At 35.7% G+C, this 22,690-nt stretch overlaps 1 protein-coding gene across 5 annotated transcripts; it reads right to left on the bottom strand.

The window, feature by feature from the left end:
* Positions 1–1,233: 1,233 nt before the first annotated feature.
* Positions 1,234–22,200, bottom strand: ric8b (RIC8 guanine nucleotide exchange factor B). 5 transcript variants are annotated; one of them, XM_059027052.1, is made up of 10 exons: positions 22,130–22,200; positions 20,553–20,600; positions 19,748–20,350; positions 13,724–13,818; positions 10,901–11,051; positions 10,712–10,807; positions 10,238–10,382; positions 8,922–9,066; positions 6,720–6,839; positions 1,234–2,541 (listed from the first exon to the last, which is right to left on the bottom strand). In XM_059027052.1, exons 3-10 carry the CDS (start codon positions 20,288–20,290, stop codon positions 2,433–2,435), a joined length of 1,404 nt encoding a protein of 467 aa, XP_058883035.1. In that variant the 5' UTR covers positions 20,291–20,350; positions 20,553–20,600; positions 22,130–22,200; the 3' UTR covers positions 1,234–2,432. The 5 variants fall into 5 exon arrangements, with proteins under 5 accessions (XP_058883035.1, XP_033880483.1, XP_033880484.1 ...); XM_034024592.2 differs by lacking the exon at positions 22,130–22,200 and adding an exon at positions 21,922–22,123; XM_034024593.3 differs by lacking the exon at positions 22,130–22,200 and adding an exon at positions 21,399–21,723.
* Between the last annotated feature and the right edge of the window lie 490 nt (positions 22,201–22,690).

The raw sequence follows: 22,690 nt of genomic DNA, 5'->3' as shown, positions 1-22,690 counted from the left end.
TATATATATATATAATCACACAAATTAAAAGCAAGTTATAATGGAGTCTCAAAACTACAATTAAGCAGAAATAAGGCTTTACTAAAAAGTTGGTCATTTTTACAATACACTGTAGAGTAAAGTCTGAGTTTAAGCCTAAACAGAATACAAAAGTTTACTGTATTGCGGTGTGACACAAACAAAAGACGAAACAGCAGTGCACCTCTATCCTGGTCCAACATGCCCAAAGTGAAATATGTTGGTCAAAGTTCCAGCGTGATACTGATTTAAAACACTGCAAGAATCAAAAAATATAATAAAGACAAAAGCAACAGTGGTGACCTGACCTGGCCTCACTAACACCATGCTGAAAACGGATCATTTCCTATAAAATACTATGTGTATAAAACTGTGTTTTATTAGCATCATTTAAAAATAAAAGTCTGAGACCAACTTAAAATCCTTTGTTAGACACACTGAAACTTTTTTTTTTTTTACTCAATCATTTTTTTTAGCCAAACTGAGGAAAATGCATATTTAATTGGCAGACTTTAAACAGAAGTACTGTTAACAATAGACATCTTCATAGAAAATTACAAAAGACTCATCTTTTATACAGTAAATTGTTACTGAAACCCGAAAATCTTAACTTTCTATACAGCAAAAACAAAACAAAAAATATACTATTGTGTTAAGAGTACAGTGTAAATGAAAATTAAAAAACAAACAAATATAAAATACTTTCAGAATTGATAGTGGTGGCAGTCAAAGGCAATTCTTGAGAAAGTGTAAAACCAGTTCTTAAAATCACTGGTTGTTTGTTGACTTGTAAAATGCAAGTTGAATTACTCAAGACTTAAGGCTGCTGAGTCGTACTACAGAAGCTACATGAAATAAACAGATTCCCAGCATAAAGCTGAATACAAGTTATGCCATCTGTAAAGTACTCGGCTGCTCTTATGTGGCCTTTACGCACACTTTAATAAAAGAGAGCGCAGAATGTGTTAATGAGTTTGTCAGAGCTTTGTGCTTTGCTGGACAGCCACTGTTTACTGCAAAGAGGTATGCATTGGGGACTTTGTGCGACAGTACTGTCCATCAGCTAAAACACTACTTAACACCGACAATCTTAAATCGTAAATATTTGACAAGAAAATGGTGATGCTTTAGTTGGTAAACTTATGGAACGCATTGATGGAAATGTCCAGTGTGATTTTTGACACGCCTCCTGATGGCTTGCACTGCCCAGTTCTGTCAATTTTTTTTTTTATGATTTCAATGCGAATTAACCCGGCTTGTTTTGTGCTGATGTCATGTTCATACCTTCTGTAGATATTATTTCTGTCAGCACAGCAATTGCCCAAACATTCACAAAGTACCAGCTAACTTGGAAAAATTTTATGGGAACCTTGCACAGATTCTGCTTCATCATACATGCCAGGGACATTAAACTTAACTGAATTAAACCCGAACTGCTACACATCATACTTCACATGTAAAGTGTGTATACTGATCCCCCCCCCCCAATGTTTACCGACATTTCAATTAAAAACAATTTTTACTGATTTTATCCCTATTTTAAAACATATGTAAAATAAACCCCGAAAAATTCCCAGAATTGTTTTTTAAAGATAAAAAACAAAAATGTGGAACACTACATATGAATAAGTGGCGAGGTAAAACAAATAAATAACTCAAATGTGGTAAGACAGACTGACCAGCAGGTGGCTACATAAATGTAAAAAAAAAACCAAACAAACAAAAAAAACACCACACACCATTAACAGGATGATCCATTAATAAAATCTATTTTTTGAGAGATTAATAAACATGTTTTTTTTTGTTGTTGTTTTTTTTACTGCTGTAACTAATTTGCTAATTCTAAATATTTTAAGTTTCTTTTTTGCTGTATGGATTTTTATATATTGAAAATCACCAATATATTCTGTATAGTAGTTCTAGTCCAATCCTACCTCATGGAATTAAGTGTTTCAGTTTTTAAATATTTTCAGGCAGAAACAAATATAAAAATAGCTATATTTTCATTACATACATATTCAATTTTGGTGACCACACTGTATGAAAATACCAAGCTTTATTACTACAGTTCTCTGTTACATAGACAATGTACAGACACAGCCCTACCACTTTAATTACAAACATTCTTTCATCTAAGGAAAAAATGTACATGCTGAAAATAAAAAGGCAAATAACTTACACCATCCAATTTAGAAATATGAATTTTATATTACCTCTCCCCCTTACAATTATTTTTTACCTTTTTTGAAGCTACACATACAAAAGAATTAGGGACCCACCAGAAGAATCTGTATACATTAAACCTAATGGTTAAGATGCATGCCCAGGGTCTCCAGAACAAGGAGACTGATATGTGGAGAAATAGCAGAAGTACCTGGGCATTAGCCATGCTGACCAGTCAAGCAGGTGGCACATTAATCCGAGTCAGAGCTACAACTTTCCATGTTACACTGGCTTATCGCCTCTGCCAAAGGGGCTATTGTGCCATCCTGCTTCACTCCCATTGGCTGAATAATCTGCTGCCTGTGGATGAAAAGAAAAACCAAAATGAAAAAAATATATTCAGTTATTCCATAATGGCAAAACAAACCTGAACCACTTTTCAAGCTACTGAATGACTAAAAGAATAGATACTAAAAACAAATTACAAAGTAACAGTAAATCACCTGAGCCAACTGATAGCCAAGTGAAACCTTACTGAGTCCTGGACCGGATGTAGACCCATTGTATTAGATGAAAGGGTTGCTATTCTTTTTCTACTAACAAATTGGTTGCTATTTTATTCCTACCTGCCCTTCCAGCTTTTTTTGTCCATTTTATCCTAAAGAAATCTATTTGTGAGAAATCATCTTTTTTCCTCCCTCACTTTAGTGGTGCTCTAAGACGTCGATTCACTTCTAACTGGCTGTCCCTTCCCCTACTGTCACTATTGTTCACAGCAGTTTAATTACAGGATCACTGGTCATTTTAATCTCTTCAAAGCTCTTGCTATCCCTCTACAGCTAAACCAATTATATCTGCTCTGCGAGCCACTGACCTAAAGATGATTAAATCAGTGATTTAACCAATGAAAGTTTTTATAAAAGATTTACATTGTTTAACATGTGCCCCTTAATTTATATCTAGTATATTTTTATCTAGATTATATATATATATATATATATATATATATATATATATATATATATATATATATATATATATATATATATATATATATATATTTAGCTCAAAGAGCCAGCTGCCCATATATATATATATATATATACACACACACACACACACACACACACACACACACAGTGGTTTGTAGAAGTATTCACCCCCCTGCAAAGTTTTCACATTTTGCTAGCACCTGAGCGTACTCCACGACACTTTCAAATTAGACTTTACATGTAGAATCTACACAAACTACTCCACATTAATAAAGTTAAAAAATGCATATAGAATATAAATAAGTAAGATTTACAGAGAAAAACAGATTAATCTCAGTTGCATAAGTATTCAACCCCTTTGCTACTGCAGCCCTAAATCAGCTCAGGTGCAAATTATTAGTGAAAATTAGTGAAATGATTTCAGTCTTGTGTACTCAAAGTGGTTTAACTTGTAGACAATTTCCCTCAGGTATATAAAGACTTTCAAGCTGCAACTCACATAGTGATCCAGCAAAGCAACCATGAAGACCAAGGAGCTTTCGAAACAAGTCAGGGATAAAGTGGTAGAGAGGCACCACTTAAGAGAAGGGTACAAGAAAATTTCAAAAGGCGCTGATTATCCCTCTCAGCACAGTGAAGTCCATCATTAAGAAGTGGAAGATGCATCATACCACCCAGACACTACCCAGATCAGATCACCCTCCCAAACTGAGCAGCCGGGCAAGCAGCAAACTGGTTCGGGATGTCACTCTGAAGCCAACAATGACCTTGAGAGATCTGCAAAGTTCTGTGTCGGAAATAGGAGTCAGTGTTCACAAATCAACAATAAGCCAGTCCCTACACAAAGCTGGCCATATATTGACGAGTGGCAAGAAAGCAGCCATTACTCAAAAAGCCTCATTTTAAAGCATGTATGGAGTTTGCAAAAAAGCACGTAGATGATACCGCAGACATGAGGAAAAAGGTTTTGTGGTCAGACGAGACAAAAATTTAACTTTTTGGTTAAATTCCAAGCGTTACGTCTGGCGCAAGCCCAACACTGCACATCACCCAATCAACACCATCCCAACTGCCAAGCATGGTGGTGGCAGCATCATGTTACGGGGATGCTTCTCTTCAGCAGGGACTGGGAAGCTTGTCAGGACAGAGGGGAGAATGGATGGTGCAAAGTACAGGCAAATCCATGAGGAAAACCTGTTCAGCCACGACTCTGAAACTGGGGAGGAAATTCATATTTCAGCAGGACAATGACCCGAAGCACAAAGCCAAAGCCACACTGGAGTGGTTGAACAAGAAGAGAATTAATGTTCTTGAGTGGCCCAGTCAAAGCCCTGACTTGAATCCAATCGAAAATTTATGGCGAGAAGATTGCAGTTCATCGGCGATCCCCAACAAACTTATCAGAACTGCAGCAATTTTCCTGTGAAGAATGGGCAAAAATTTCACCATCCTACTGTGCAAAGCTAGTAGAGACCTATCCAAAAAGACTCATAGCAGTAATTGCTGCAAAAGGTGCTTCTACCAAGTACTGACTTAAGGGGCTGAATACTTATGCAACCAGTACATTTCATTTTGTACATTTTCTTTGCAAGTTTTGCTTTAACCTCCTCCTCATATAACAGTGTTCAGTTTAACCACTACAGCTTTGAATAAAAAAAAGTTTGTTTGAAAAACTGTGCACACATTATTTGTAATTCAACAAAATGTGACATTATTGGTAGGGGGTGAATACTTCTACAAACCACTGTATGTATGTATGTATGTATGTATGTATGTATGTATGTATGTATGTATGTATGTATGTATGTATGTATGTATGTATGTAGGGCAGCTGGCTCTTTGAGCTAAAATATATATATATGAAACAGCAAATATATATTCAAGGTTTATCTGGACCACATTTTCAATACAGTTTATCAGTGTTTTATTGTTTTACTTAATCTATTACTTCTAATGTGAAATGTCTATTTTCTGTGATTGCATATTCAGACACTTTTTGGGAGAAAACAGCAACTCTGAATACTTTGCAAAATGTTCCACAATAGTTTGTAACATTTGCTCCGCCAGTCATGTGTATTTAATACGCTGTATTATACATCAAAGAAACCGAGACATTTATATTGGAAAGTTATATAAAATAAATATTTTTAACACTGTAGGTGTTTATGGTAAATTAGTCTTTCATCAATTCACTATAACTGCTAAGTGTTTTCTAATAGAGTTTCACTACAATAATAGTCATTAAATTCTCACATACAGTGATCTGCATAGTAAGCAAACTGATGACAGATCTCTTAAATAGAAGAACAACATGTCTGTATTCATTTTGCACAGTGACACCCAATATAACATCCTGTTCCAATTTGTATTAGAAATGATCCCATCACAAACAAGGCAGTCTGCTGAAGGACCCTCAGCTGGAATGGAGTCACAATTAAGGAGTTGGTAAAGTGCATTCCTGTCTCCACTTGCAGGTCACCCGAGAGTTACTTCAGAACCAGCTATACGAGCCTTAACTACACGCTGCCATTTAGCTTGATCACTACTCCAAATAAAAGAAAAAACACCTTCTGCTGTTGTTCGAGAATCTCTTTATCTCCTTTGCTGTACAGTGGGCCCATATTGACACGCGTAATTCATTATGTTGTCTATAAAGAAATAACGGTCACAGGATGAGAATTATTGCTTCTTGGCAGGTTGTTCTCCAAGACTCATTCACCTCGCTCTAATTGAGCAGCTATAATCAGTTCTGATCCTTTCATGTACCAATGTTTTGTTACACGGTTCAAAAAAAATAAATAAAAAGAGAAAGGGGATGTAGAGGGGGAAGAAAAAAAAAAAAAAGTCAGTGCTCCCACTGCTTGTACCAATTACCCAATAATTAATTCTGTGGTTTTAATGAGCAGCCAGTGTACTGTCGGGTTCTTTTACTTACTCAATTCATTGACTTTTGTTCAATATGTTATAATACTCAGGCTGCGGTAATTGGAGCCAGCCAACACAGACGCAAATTCTTGGTTTAATGAACAGGTTGGCAAGGAAAACGGTCATCTGGCCTTCAATTAATCCTTAACTAATCAACTAAACACACAAACACGTTTTTCCATAAAGGGCAGCATAGGACAAAAGAAGATACGTTCGAACTGGTATTTCAAAAAATAAAAGGAATGCACTGAAGAAAAATGATATTGTTCTTGGTTAAAGCACTGGATGATTTATTTTTCATTTTGGTAGAACAGAGGTCAAACCAAAGTATACTCTTTACAGTATACAGAGATTCGCTATACCACTGCCCTATCTGAATTCAATTTTTTTTGTACATTATAGTGTAATTCAGTAATTATTATGCAATTCCCAACCTGCCATCTTTTTTTTTTTATGTATGAAGTGCACTGGGGAAAAAATCATGCACCCCTTGTTTCTTGGATATACAGTACCCATTTATACCCACTTATACAGCAGTTGTTTCTAACATACTATCAACCTTACTTCATTTTGCAGACAACCATTCCCTAGACAACAGACCTAGTAAAAAATATGCAGTACCTGGAAAGCTGATCAAACATGTTGACTAGTTTGAGGGCTTCATATTCTTTCTGTTCTTCAGTCATTTCCTCAATGGGGTTTGGCATTGGTTCTTCAACATGGCCAGTGATAGGATTAATACTAAAATAAATAAAAACATGCATTGAATAAATAAATACACCAACAAAGAAAATATATAAACTAAGAACAAGGCAAGAACCAAAGCTGAACATTATTCACTTTGTAAAGTACCTTATCAACTTGATCTGAAAACACATTATACTACGACAATAGTTCTCTCCAGAATCCACACAAGAGGGATATGGATATAGCGGGTCAACTGCAATGTCCCATTATCTTGGACTAAATTTGTGTTTGGTTCAACCCCTGTTACACCATTACATTGGTATAACTTAAACCCTACTCCAACATACCAAACACTTAAACCAATTAATTGGTTTAGCAAGACCAATTTAATGGTTTATTTTAGATCTGTTTTAACTATTTAAAAGACGAAATGCCGCAAATTAACCTTTTCTTGTGAATTCATCTACACAGTAAGTACGTTGTATCTTGTTATATTGAATATGCCTAAATGACACCGAAAATAAAATGTAATATAGCGTTTAAATTGCAATATTTTACATTTTTACACAGTTTAGCAGCAATGTCTAGGAAATGAGTGGGGACCTACAGCACCAAGCAATTTTACTTGTTAACTTTTGACAAACGGTACCTAATTTGGAATTAGTTGAGGATGTATGTTATGAAAGGGTTCCTGGTATTTTTATAGTGGGTGCGTTAAGTAATTGAGCGGCTCAGAGGGAGAATTTGTCCGCTCACTCGGATCATGAAATTTGTTCTGCAGTGCTCTGAGCTGCTCAGGAGGAGCAGAACTGAGCACACTGTGAAGTGCATTCTTTTATTGAGCTGCTCTGAGCGGCTCACTTAACCCACTGTCTTTTCATGTACACCCTATGGATTAGGTTGGAAGTATAACTATACATGGTATCTATGGTGAAATCCTGTTTTTAAATATTTAGTTTTTTCCAATATGTTTTACACATTAACTTTTATTCTTGGTATTTAATTTACTGAAATATGCTATTTTGTGGTTAGCATAATAATAATAATAATACATTTATTTTGTATAGTGCCTTTCATTAAAAGAAATCCCAAAACGCTTTACATTTTTTAAAAAGATACATAAATATACAACAAAAATTACATAAATATACATAAAACAATACAATAAAAACTATAGAGTGCAGTAAGCCAGCGTATAAAAATCCCTGATAGACCTTGGAAGAAAGTTCCAGAGACGAGGGGCCAAAGAACAAAAGGCCCGATCTCCCATAGTTCATAGTTTTGTTCTTGGCACTGAAAGAAGATCATTTTTAGCTGACCACAAGTTGCATTGCAGAATGTAGCAGCAAAGCAGATCCTAGTCGTGTTGCATGCATGCATAGTGACAACACCACCATTTAGCTATATCTGCCCCTATAGAATGTTACATATTGTTCAAATAAAAATGGCACATGGATTTGTTTTATGAACATCTTACCTGAAGTTGTAATATTTTAGTATAATCAGTAAGTTTATTTCTGATGTCCCTTCAAAAGGTAGAAACCCCACAATTAATCCTGCTGCTACATGGTCTAAAATAGACCACAAAATGGTCTTAAATTAAACCACTGCTGGTATGTTGAAGTTGAAAATACCTTCTGACACCTTGTGGTCTAAATTGGTACATTGCAATTGAGCTCTCAGACCGGCCTTTTTTAAGACTTGTTTTGAGGTTTAAACCTCAATGTGGCAGGGCAAAGTTGTTCTGCCCCTTTAAGGGAAGGGGTCACGTGATTGGCAGTAATTCTGGCTCTGGGGGGGGCTGTGTGTTTGCTGCCTTCCTGACTGACTTTGAGTTTTGTTTAAGAAATGTTGTTGTTTTGTTTAAATCTTTGTTTTGGCCACTGTGCCCTTTATTTTGCCGTGTGGCATTTCTTTGTTTTATTTATGTTTTGGTTTATTAAAATAAACCCCCTATTTGCTAAAATACCCAGTTCTCTGAGTGTTGAGAACGTCAGTATCCTCTGCCATCCTGTCATATCATTTAAACCGGTTTAATTTAGTACCTTACAATTGACCCAACAGGTTTTATTTTTGGTACCTTACATGATTGTCAGACAGATACTGTAGATGGTTTGAGATGTCTTGAGTACTTACAAAGGTTTTAATGATTTGTACTCCTCTGTATCTGAATCTTCATCTTCGGAGTACTGGCCTCCTCCTCTTCCTCCTGCCAACAGCCCTCGAGCAGCCAGGAGCCCCGCTGCATTGCCATAGCCAGTGTACTTTAACAAGTTGTCAACTACAACACAATTAGCCCACAAAATACATTTTTTTTTTTAGAATGGATAGACAGATAGATAGATTGATAGAGACAGACAGAGAATAATAGATGGGCTTCAGTGAATTACAGGAAAATAATACCATCTAGGGTTTCTGTGACATCATAAATTACGAGACCGAAGGTCAAGTAATTTATAAACTGAAGAGGCCCATCTATTATTTTGTATAATACATGGCTACCCTTGTGTTGCTAATATTAAAGAAGACAAGGTTCAGCAGTAAAGTTTTTTTTTAATTTTTTTTAAATGTAGTGTTTCAGTGCTGTACAGACGTTATATGTCATTATCCGTTAGTGCTTCAGCTTTATTTGGATGATTGCCTTTACCTTGTTTTAATTTCCCGTTCCTCTCCGATTTCTCAATTTGTTGATCATTAATGAACATTTTTGTACTGTGGGTGTTGTCGAGTGATTGAAAACGAGACATTTTGTGTTTGAATTGATAGTGATGGTCTCGAGAAGTCGAATGGGTCAAAGTTCAAGTTTATTTTCCTCTAGAGGAATTATCACTTTTTGACGTCACTATTGTGGTATTATGCTTTTTTTTTTTTTTTTTAGAATAGCTCAGGATGCAAATATAGCCTTCATCCATATATATATATCTTTTTTTTCTCATAGATGTTTGAGGTTTAACACTCCCACAATGAAATAACATACTTTTAAGGCTGGTGCAATAAGCAGGTAAGATTAGGTCATCTGCACAACATAATATAAAACTCATATATGTACACCAATAACCAAAGGATAACCAAAGGAAGAAATAATCTGAATCATCACACTCATTTTTCATATTATCGGTTATTGAGGGATTGATCTTGAACTAATTGTCTGGTTTCCCTGCCTATTACTGTAGCACTAATCTTGGGTCACCTCATTTTACCTATTGTAAGGAAGTGCAAGATTGGTGCTAATTGTGATCTAATCTTTTAAAAAGCTCAATTCTTTCATTGTACAGTAAATTAAGTGAAATGCTAATTTGATCATTATATATATATATATATATATATATATATATATATATATATATATATATATATATATATATATATATATATATATACATACACATACATACATACATACATACACACACACACACACACACACACACACACAACTTATTAATACACACCACTTTCTTTGCAGAGCACAAAGAGGAATTCAGCAGCACTTTGCTTCACGCCAGTGTCCACGTGTGTCATGAGACGCACAAGTTTGTTTCGGATAGTTGTTCCCACTTCCGGACGGTTCTTTACATCTTTTAGTGGAGGCAGAACCTGAAAATATTGAAGAAAATAAAGATTTAAAAGGATGTTTACCACTGTACATTACACAATGCCCTCAAGTAGACTCATCTGTAACAGATTAGAGGCAAACAAAATAGATTAGCAGAACTATAACTGTAGAGATACTCAGGAGCTTCAGTTTATTATGTAAGTACATAGGCTATGGTCAATTAAATTCTGACTTACAAATTATTTTGGCAAAATCATATATAAAAATATGTCCTGTCAAAGTATTTGTAAAACATACAAACCCTAGGATGAAATATACTTTTAATACATTAAAAATACAATTCTTAAGTTAGTTTGAAAAAGGCTCTTACCTGAGCTTTAATGTATTTCCTGATATCTCTGTGATGTCTGGAGCTTTCGGTCATTAGGCTAAACACGGGGGTAAGTCCTTCCTTAAAATTGGAGCCCTTTTTGAAAAATAGGCAAACAAAATACCAATGAAGTGGACGCTGTATTAGACACTTTATTAAGAAGTCACTGATTATTTTCTCCCCTCTTACCTTGTCTATCCTCTTTACCATAAAATCCAATAAGATCTGGATGACATCCATGTTCTTCCCACTGTATTCCTCGATTCCTCCCTGGCTTTGAACACTGATCATCACGTCCAGGAACAAAACAGGAATGTTGCTTAGCAGATTGATGGCGTGGCTAAAAAAGAAAAAAGCATTGGAACAAATTTCATTTTTATATTAGGCTCCCATGTGATAAAATTTCAGACCTGTTAAATACATCCTGCCACCATAATATGAAATTCACTCTACTGATAGTAAGCATATCTTACAGTGTAAAAATTACACATTCCGCACAAATCACACCTGAGCACGACAGGCAAAAGAAATTAAAATTAAAGGTGAAGGAATTTTATACATTGAATAGAGATCCAGACTGTATTACTGTCATAGGGAGCTATCCAAAGGTGATAACAGATGAACACAAGTTACAATAGTCCAACACAAGAATTACACAAAAAAATAACAATGTTTGTAAATGTAGCAACAAGTTATCTGACTTATAAAATAAGTCTCAAAGCAACATATATGAATGATAAGCCATATGCCCTTCAAACATGACAATTAACCAAAATCACTGTAACGTGTCAGTGAAACGATGAAGAAAAGAATTCTAACATTTCAATTTGAATGAATTATTATACGTTTTTGAATTTTGATTAACTTAAAGAGTGCAGCAAATGGTGACAAAAGTGGCAAAGTGTGGGAAGAGCAAAAATCTGATTAGTGAGCTATATTGTATATGACATTGTTAAATAAGTAATTGGAGGCAGTCTGGTGGGTACAGTAGTTAAATCCAGCAGTTAGAAAAATGAAAAATGGGGGGTAGAGTAAACTAATGGGTCCCATAGAGTGCTGCAAACAGGTGAAGCCTCATGGAGACCAAGGCCTTGATAATAATACACAACTTATTTTACAGTGCACATTCTGATTATAAAGCTTTACACAACAGTATAGATAGATCAGGTATATTTCAACTTCCCTTATTTATTTGACTGATTATATTATTGCAATGGTGCCTGCATTGCTCTCATAGTACAGTTTCGAAAATCAATTATTATTATTATTTTATTTTTAAATTTTAAAATTAGAAATACTTGTTTGTTGGTAAAACATTTTTTGGGGGGGGGGGGTGGTGGTTGGAACAGTGTTCTGATCTTAAAACCTTCAAAATGAATTTTCTGGATCAGTGTGTTTGAGCTATTCCTTTCAGTGCAAGAGGCTTGGCTTTCTGATCCAACTCCCCCGGCTGACAGTTTTATTTGTGCCAGGGGAGCGTATGAAATTCTTGAGCTACCAAAGAGCCTGAGACTATAGCCAGGTCTACACAATGGCATTAGCATGACTTCCACAGGGGGTGAAAATACAGAATATATTAGGCACTATTTACCCATCTCTGGAGATCATTAATCATCCACAGATGACACCCACCCTCTTGGCTCCCAGACCCCTCCCGATGTGCTGAATCAGGGCACCTAAAACGCTTTTAAGGGGGCAAACTAGTTGTCGAAAAGCACATAAGCAAAACTTTTGACTGTTCAAATTTTTTTTTAATAAAAGAGCCCTTTGCATTAATTAAACTCAGTGACCTAAACATGCTTTGTGAATGAAATACTTATTACTGAAAAACAAAATTAGCCAGAAGTCAGAACTGAGAAGTGTTCGGCATGGTCTTTTATTTACATTTCCTGCATCATTTTTTTTTTTAAAACTAACAGTAGAATATGTATGAAATATCCAGTGGGTACAACTACATTTTTTAATTAAAATGTAATAATATAAATGAGTGTTGTCATAATCAATAATTTGTAAATGTTGGTATAATTTATTTTACTTGCAATTTATTTGAAGCTTCAATTTGAAATTGACCAAGTTAAGAAATATGGAATTTTTATCTTTAGGTGTAATTTAGAAACTGGAGCCACTTTGTCATGGTCCTTATGCACAATGTTATTTAAACAATGTTTTTTCAAAGTTTTGTGCACAGGGCCTTATATAGTTTCTAATCCATAAGAAGGACAAGGAAACACAGACAAGATTTTTTTTTTTTAATTCCTAAACAGAAGTAGGTCACAGGTCTGTAGTTATAAGATTATGCAGGTCTTGTTTATATTGGTAGTGCCAGTTCTGTATCTATTAAGTAAACATACAACAATAAATATATAAATGAATGGACTATAGGTTCCCCCTCTCTCCCAGTCAGATTGGTGCAGTTAAAGTGAATTGCCTGGTAAGCCTGGTTTGTTCTGCTCAATACAGAACCTGATTAGATTTTTCTGCCATCCCAATACCTTCACCAGTGTCTCAATTCTTAACATTCATCTAATTTGGAAACAGTGCTCAGAACTCTGCAGGGGAGCTGGGTGGCACAGTAGGCACTGATCTTTGACCTCAGAGACAATACAGCACCCAGTGTAGTTTCTTGCCTTAGTAAAATCATTTATGTTAGTTTTAATATTCAATGCTGATCCATCACCATAAACAGAAAAAAAATCGAATTTGGAATTCAGACTAGACTTTGAGAAAATTCAAAACAGATACCTGTATATCAACACGAATTGGTGCATTCGATCATGAAGATGAAAGTGCAAATAGCAAAAAAAATACAAGCATTACACCCATTATTTTTATTATTCAAACATTTGTGAAAACTCAAAGATGTCACCAACCAAAGTAAAGCTACACCTTATATTTTATTGTCAAGTGAATAAGACGTTTTACTATTTTATTAGATTAATTTATTTGAAAACACTAACATTGTGACACACATGCATATCTCTCAAGCTGTATTACACCAAAAATCATGCTAACCTGTGCAATTCCTCTGTTTTGTCCTCCGTCTGAGTCTTTATCATCAAAACATGGCGCATGATGGCAGTGATGAGGCGAAGCTGGTGGGCACCGTCCTATCAAATGAAGGATGAACAACAACATGATCCCCAACCTTACACTAAGGCCCTGTCCACACTACATAACCAATCTTGTGACCCGTACTCAAAACGTTTTAATTAAGCCAGCTCAAAGCGTCCACGCTAAAGTACCATTTTCTGTTTAGTCAGGCTTAAAGCGTACAAACACTTAAAATAGTTGAGTTACTGTTTCTAGCAGCACAATGGACTGTGAGACTTAATACGACAGTATCCCACCATGCAGTGTTTACAACCTTGCAAATATAGAGCCCACGCACACAGAAGACATAGCGCTGCTTAGCATGAACATTATGGGATTGTTTCTGAAACACAAGGTATCAGCGATGGAGAAGGCAGCAATGGTTTCACCATAGGCAAGCTTTGCATAGGCTCCGTCAACATGCCAGAAATATGACCACGTCGCTCCACGATCCACCATTTTACAACAACAGCAGTATTGATAGTGGTTCTCAACTCTTTTAGACGTCTGGTCTGAGTACTGTATTTGTTATGTCCATGCGCCAAAACATATCAGAAAGCATTTTGGGATATTGGAGGAGACACAAAAAATGTAGTTCAGTATTACAGCATCCACACTTCTGATAAACCGCACTACCTGATGCAATTTAATTTAGAACCAGACCTGAGACTACCCCGAGGTGGTCTCGAGTCCGGTTCTCAAGTACAGTATTAAACACTGCGTAGTGCAGATGCTAACCGTATTTAGCTCTTTTAAGTTGGTTTAAAGGCAACCAATATGGTTTAAAGGCATAGTGTGGACAGGGCCTAAGACACCAGACACAAACTGATGGGATGTTGACAGAAGACTTGTGATGGAACAGGAGTGAAGGAGTGGACGCTACTGGCTATTAACAGTTAATGTTCAAAATAAATATAATAAAGACTACCAACTGTAATTACAGTGCACAAAAAAATACTCAAAATCAAAATCAACCCTTTGACAACATTTTTTTGTCAGTTTCTTTTTAGTACTTTTTCTACTTACAATTGATTGTTTTATAGACAAGGAAGAAATAATGTCCTAAACTATTAACAGTTCATTAGGGAATAAAGGCTTGAGCTCAAAATGAGTCATCAAGGAAGAAATTGCTTCTGATCTCAAGCTGAAGAACAAGCTCTACCAGCTATAATCCTCAACAGAGCAAGACATTTGCAGTACAACAACATAAGATAATGTAAACAAATGATCCATGTATAGAAATAGCCATTAGAGTGTTACTATACAGGCTGTAGGGTTTAAAACACAATGCACTACTTTCCCTAGCTTTCTACTTTGTTGTATGTACAGTATTTCTACAATATCTTTGTCAACATAAAATCGGGATTATTTGGATATTTTATTAGCATATCCCTTGTCAAATCAGTTTTGACTGATTACTTTTGTTTTACATTGGTTAAATCATCAGGTCTTTCCGGAAAAAATACCTTCTAAATTCACAACATTGGTAGCTTCAATCCAACCTGTTCAATCAGAAACATTTCATTGGTTCCCGACCAGACCTGGGGTCAATTATAATTCTAATTACAATTTACAGCAGAATTGGTCACTGAAATTGCAATTACAATGACAATGCTACTTTGTTCAATTACAATTCTGCTGTAATTAATTACAATTACACTACAAAGCTACATAAACAGCTACGCATATTAACATGTTTACTCTGTTTAGTCTACCAAGCAGTAATCACAGGTACAAATACAGAAACATACTATAACGTTTTTTTCAAACATATTATGTCACTAAACGTGGTTGAAAAATACGATTTCGTACGATTTACGTAATCTTTCAATTATATGTAGTGTTCCGCGTTTCCGGTTTATTCCGAATTTTACCAAAAAATTACAGGATTTTTTTTTTTTTTTTTAATTACAGGATGTTGGTTTTTTACTGATTTATACCCAATTTTTTTCTATTATTCAATATTTTCCTGGTACTATTTTCTAGGAAATACACAATATTTTGATTAAAATGTAATAAGCAGCCCTACACTGTATCCTAGGACGCAGCAGACGTTTAGACGACAGAGGATGAAACAACGTTCAAACGTGGGGTGTGTTCACGGCGATCATTCTACGCAGAATCTGACCAATTTAGTCAATGGGTGCGTTCACAGAGATCAGTCTTATAAGATCATTGGCTAAACCAGTCATATTCTGCACAGAATGATCTCCGTGAACGCACCCCTTGTTATCTGTCACTTCACAAACACATTATCATCTGATTATGTTGGCCAATCAAAGTCTGATTATTGTGGCATTTGCTGGGCGTGGTAACTACTAGCATGATCAAAAACTAAATTGAAATACACGAAAATATAATATTTTTAGTGGATGAGGAATGGGGAGAAAGTGGGTCAGATGAGGCAGAGGACGCATAGCGCTGCAAATACTGCTGCACCGAGGTAGATGTTCGCGCTGACAATAAAAGAACATACAGAAAAATAAGCAACACATTAAACTAAAACAATAAAGTGAACAGAGAGACACGCAATCCATTTATGAAGCTTTTACACACGCTTTAATAAAGAGAGCGCAGATGAGTTTGTCAGAGCTTGCTGGACAGCCACTGTTTATTGCAGACTGCAGAGAGGTATGTATTGGTGACCTCGTGCGACGGTACTGTCCATCAGCTAAAACACTGTCCCACTGCCAATCTTAATCGTAAATATTTGACAGAAAATGGTGATGCTTTGGTAAACTTATGGAACGCATTGATGGAAATGTCCAGTGTGATTTTTTGACACATCTCCTGATGGCTTGCACCGCCCAGTTCTGTCATCTTTTATTTTTATGATTTCAAGGCGAATAAACCTGGCTTGTTTTGTGCTGATGTCATGTTCATACCTTCTGTAGATACTATTGCCATCAGCACAGCGATTGCCCAAACGTTCGCAAAGTACCAGCTACATGGGAAAATGTGGCCTCGACTTGCACAGATTCTGCTTCATCATACATGCTAGGGACATTAAACTTAATCAGAAACCAGAATTGCTACGCATCACAGTAGTTAAAGTGTGTATACTGAGATTCTCCCCCCCCCCCATTTTTACCAATTTCACTTAAAAACTATTTATTACCGATTTTATCCCTATTTTAATATATGTATTAAAGATAAAAAACAAAACAAAAATGCGGAACACTAATTATATGTAAGGCTACGATTTTAGCACTGATTTTTAGTACATTTCACAGACGAGTTGTGGGAAAAAAACAAGAATTCACGGAAAGGTCACCAAATAATGTAGGCTTAGTTACATCAACATACACAAGAGCTTTTAAATAGTAAACAAAAACCAATAATATAAAGACTTGCTTTTGACTGCTGACAAGTTTAAATGTTACTTTAGAGTAAAAAACTTAAAGGTACTTTAACACCAACGTAACTTTTTTTGTTTGTTGGTTTTGTTTTTTTTAGAATACTGTACGATGCAGATCAGAAAAAAAGACAAAACAGATAAACCTCTCGTTTTATCTACAGTTTGCAGGAAATACAAAAAATATTCAACTGCAGTCTGAAGTATTTTTGTTTAGCAATGTTTACTTTTAGAGAAAATTAGGATTTATTTCCAACAGGGTACACTACATTGTATGAAAAAAGGTTTCAAGAAATAAAATGTTAGTATTAATTAATATCTTTTGAAGGTGCAAGCCGACTTTTTTTTTAAAGGAAATAAAGGAAGTGCTTAACCAAATGTGATTTTACATCTATTTCCAAGATTTCACGGACTTGTTTAAATTCACGATTTTCATGATTTCCGTGACCTCCGTGACAAAATCGTAGCCTTAATTATGTGGTAATTACCAATACAATGCAGGTGTGCCAAGGTTCAACTACAATTTTAATTACATTTTAATTGCAATTACAAATTACATAATTACAACTGTAATTGACCCTAGGTCTGTTTCCAACTCCTCTCACAAAAATCGCGATTATGCTTAAAAAGATACTGCAGGAGAACAAAGCAGAAACCTAGGGAAAGTAATATGTTGGGTTTTAAACCCTACAACCTGTTCAGTAACTCTTTAAACAGTTCAAAAACATTGCTGGGGAAAAAAAAAAGATATCTGGGACTATACTAGGTTAAAGAAATCTCTGGTTGCCAGCATTACAATTTCCTGGTCATCTAGAGAATGGAATTGACTCGACCCATTCAACACCTTCTCTCAAGTAGTTAACTAACCAGCATCTTCCCCTATTGCCTGACATGCAAACACACTGTTGAGGTAAAATGACTAAGGAACTGAAATGAACCATGTCTATTATTGCAAATTTGTCTATTAATAAAACAACAATCTGTTTGGAACCGGACTAACGGAAAGTGTCCGAGTGGGGACAGACTTAAATTAGAACAAGCACTTGGCTGTGGTACCGTGATTCAAGTTGCAGTTGTTGGATGAAGTGTACATTTTGTTTTCCAGGAAAACATGATATTAGTGTTTATGAACAATAACAAAGCATTCCTTGTGGCACACTGTAATTCTATGTGTATTCCCTTGAATGCAAGCATATACACACACAAGTACAGTGTGGTTTAGTATCATCTGGAAATGAGTGTTAAATGACATGCCCGCAACAATTCTGGAAAGCAATTTCGATTTCAAGTCATGTAAAACAGTTTTCTGAAAACATCAGAATATTCCAGTAATGATACTCAACCCCACATTTTCAAATAGAAATTATCAAATATATTGCATATTTTCTGTACAGCCCCCTGTAGGTTTGAATAGAAGAGGCTGAAAGCTTCTGGAAGTGTGACTAAAAACAAAAAGCAGGTATATACCCCACACATAAAGAATACATTTATAATCCAGCATGTGTACAAAAGTAAATGCTAGCCTGTGCTGTGTCGTATATACTGCGAGCAGTCTGACAGCGAGTGATAGTAGTAGCTATGCAACCTTGATGCTCCAGTTCACTCTGACCCCATTATACCCCTGGTTTTTATATAATGTTGCAGGTTTAGTGTATTGTTGCTAAAAAAGAAGACAACATTTAAACATTTTACAGTGGTGCAGATCCATAAAGTTCAGCATTGATCACCAAAAAAAAGCTGATGTCAAATGTATTGGATTCAGTGAAGTAGGCCTACTTGTGTGCCGGTTGGGTTTCCGTTAACTGGAAAATACCTGTCAGAGGTGGTTTCAAAAGCTAGTTGACGGGCAGAGACTGAAGCCGTCCGTCAGTCAGACTGGCAGCAAAGGTCTGTGATGGGCAGCTAGAAACATCGACTGTCACTAACAAGAGCGAATAAGTGTGCCTCTAGTGAGCCTCTACACCCTTAAAGGCACAGGCAATCAAATGAGTGAGTGATTCAGCAGTTCCTGTCTTAGCACATGCTTGTTAACAAAGCAAGTCACCGATAGGCCAATTCAATCCACGCCCCCTCCTTTCATTCCTCCTGGAGGGGAGGATTTGTTTATTTCGTTTTCATCCATGACTCTGATTGACTGTGTCTTGCGTGTTCGTTAAAAGCATATAGTGCAATAGGTCTGTCAGTCTAGTCTTATGTAAGTTTATCTATCTTATCAGAACATGCTTTAATTCAAGCTGATATCATACCTGTAATTTTCAGTTACACCATGAACTACTGCGTAAAATATTTGAATTTGAAATTATGAATGTTAAGAAATAAGAAAATATTTTGACAGCTTTTGAAAACAAATTGTTATAACTATTTTCTTTCATTTTCTGCTTAATTAATTATAAGTAGGGCTTCTGATTTTTGGTTTTAGCCGCTAAAAAAACCATACAATACAAATGAAATCGGTGTATAGCCAATAAACACTGGAAAAACACTGGAAATAGTTACTCAATTCATGTTGCGTTCATCCCTTTCCCTTTAAAAAAAAAACTACCTCAAAAAACAACTTACATCTGTTAGGAAAGGTCTAGAAAATGGCTTACCTCATCATTGAAATCTGACAGAGTGAGGTTAAAGAGAGTTTTCAGAGCCTCCATTGCACGCTCGTTGTCTTCTAGGGGTAAGGGTGGAGCCTCCAGATCTACTGCAACTTCGTATTTCCCTACCCACTTTATACTGAGGATGTGCTCCAAGATTTCAATCAATAGGTCTACTGCCTTCAGCTCTTGCCTCAAGCATGATCGCACATCTGTACGCAGTGCTGACAGCAGGAAAAGGAGGCGCAGTGAGAACAGTGCTACCTCATGACTTAGTCCCTGGCCTGTGTACATCCTCAGGCGGGCACACAGCCCCAAAGCAAGATTGATCTCAGCACTCAGCTGCTGTGCTGCCACACTGTTGAAAATCACGTTACAGAGGCATTTCAACGCCTCGACCACCAGCCCCACCTCTAAAATCTCTGGAACCGATTCTCCTGTGACTTGAAGAGCGGCCAACTGAGCCAAGACTAACATGCCTTGTTTGGTTGCCACAGGTCCCAGTACTTTCTTGTCCCGTGAAAGAATACGCAATGTCTCCAGGCACATGGTTTGGCAAGAAGCCTGCACATCCTTCCCTAAGATTCTGATCAGTTCCTCGCAAAGTTTCTGTAATAAACACAAGAAAAGGAGACTTCAGAATACAGGTGCAGTGTTTAGATAAATAACAGGCTGTATAATAACACTGTGCAGTTTGGGAGATTTAGCCTCAATGAGGAATTCTACTATAAACAGTGCACTAGACTAAAATGGCCATCATCTTTATATACAGTATATATTATAATTTGTATATATTTTTTAAACAACTTGCCTTTCGCTTTTCTTCTTCTTTTAGGTCAAAACTGAATGTTCGACTGTTCTAAAAAAAGGAAAAATGTAAATTCATGTTATTTACATAAATACAGTGGGCAAAATTGAAAATCACAAAGGGCTGTGGTTGTTGGATCAGCTTCAGGGCCAAACCTTTTCACCTCATATGTTTGACAGTTCAGCTGAAAAGAAATTATGCAATAGCCCAGGTTTTTAAATCAGTATTATTTCCTCTTAGTACTAGTGATACCACTGTAACTAGTCTCCCTGTTTTATCATGTTGTTGTTGTTATTTGCATGACTGTTTATAAGAGTGAGGCCCTTTGGCCTGACCATGGGGAAATAATATAGAAAGTGACATGGTGGTAAGAGTGTGAAGGACCTGTAAATGTTTTGAAGGTATTGGTTCTGTACAAATAAGTATGTTCCCCATAAAAAAAACAAAAAGAAGCAAAGAACAAAAACATATTGAGCACCACAATAAGGGTAATCAAAATAAAAAATGTAATGGATTTTAAAGCCTTGGTTGAACAGAACCAACAATCTTGCTCCATACTTACGGTACATTCTGCATTGACAGCTCTGTTAATAATTTATAAAGACTATTGGACCTTACTGAATATTGCCTGCAATAGTAACTTCCTCGATACAGAATAATTAAGCTTTTGCTCCACGCACTCACGTACCTGATTACTTAATATGGCTACATTGCTTGCTTATTTCTAATTTTGTAACAATAAATACATTAAACAAAAAGAACTATATTTTAAAAAAAAATCTTAAATATTTGTAAACTATACTTGTAAATACTGTTCTTTAAAATGCTGTTGTGCCCCAGAATGATTACCGGTTATAGACGTCAATAATAACTTCTTACTGCTGCAGGATGATGTCTGTTTGGCTCGAATTTTATTATTATTATTATTATTATTATTATTATTATTATTATTATTATTATTATAGCCAAGTGCGTTGGACAGTAGAACGGCCGCGGACTAGTTGTTGACGTGGTATTGTCAAGTACAGACTAGTGGTTACACAACAGAATTTGACAAGACTTCTGATCTAAAAAAAATTAATCGCGATTGTTGCAAAAAATGAATCCAGCTGCAGATTTTCACAACCAGCAAATAAAGTCGGCTTCCCCTATTTCCTGCTGAACTGCACTGGAAAAGAAGCATTTCCGCAGTCTGAGTTCTACGTACTTCAAAGAAAAAAAATGCATTACGAGGCTTAATATGTTATTTCTCGGATTAATAATAATAATAATAATAATAATAATAATAATAATAATAATAATAATACGTGTTGAATTAAAATAGTTTATAAAACATGTTGCATTGTTTACGTGATGAATATCACAGTCCTACCTCTCTGTTGTATTCCCGCAAGACACTTTCAATTTCTTCTTCATTGCTAATTCTACTCTCCACCTTTGATAAAACAATATTTAAATCCATGTTTTAACGAACTGCAATAAATACAATTTAACGGAATAAATAATGCCAAGGCACTCTGAAATATACAAATCAGAAAAATAAATCTCCACAACACACACCACCCACTTCAACCCTTCACCTTTCACCGTGTGATGTCACGGATCTCCCTGACAACAGTCGTACACTCCATGTGTCTTTCGGGAAATGCTGTGCTGCTAGTATTTTAAAGGACAGCTAGCAAACTTTATGGCATTTCTGTATTGTTTACTCCATTAACATTTTTTTCAATCGCAATATATATATATTTTTTATTGTGTGTTGCATGTTGGGTACGAGAGTGTTCTGGGTATTTTGTGTGTTCGTGTGTGTAAAATATGTGTAAAATAATAAAATTAAGTTGTTTATTTTTAAAAGTAATAAAATGTAAAGGCAGTTAACTCTGTTTATCCAACGCCCATCTTAAATAAGGGATATGTTTCACTGATAATGTAAATAGTAATAAAGTACAATACAGGAGATTTGATATTGAAATACTAAAATAAGCTAACAATTTATCACAAAAGTTTCGACTAAACCCTTTTTCTTGTAGGTCTTCAAATGATCGAAATACTTGTAGCCTCCAATTCTCTATTTATTAGTCATTTTTGTTAAATCAGTATACATTTTCTGTGTTGCATATGAATGAATTACATCCAGTATG

The sequence above is a fragment of the Acipenser ruthenus genome, chromosome 7 (genome assembly GCF_902713425.1).
Source record: "Acipenser ruthenus chromosome 7, fAciRut3.2 maternal haplotype, whole genome shotgun sequence".
NCBI lineage: Eukaryota > Metazoa > Chordata > Actinopteri > Acipenseriformes > Acipenseridae > Acipenser > Acipenser ruthenus.
This window is presented reverse-complemented; position numbering and strand designations above follow the sequence as displayed.

Coding starts and splice junctions, on each gene's coding strand:
- ric8b (XM_034024592.2), bottom strand. CDS start 22,011: ATGGATTTAAATATTGTTTTATCAAAGGTGGAGAGTAGAATTAGCAAT. Junction 13,819..19,747: donor TGTCAGATTTCAATGATGAG/GTAAGCCATTTT, acceptor TTCATTTGATAG/GACGGTGCCCACCAGCTTCG. Junction 10,383..10,711: donor GGAAATACATTAAAGCTCAG/GTAAGAGCCTTT, acceptor CAATATTTTCAG/GTTCTGCCTCCACTAAAAGA.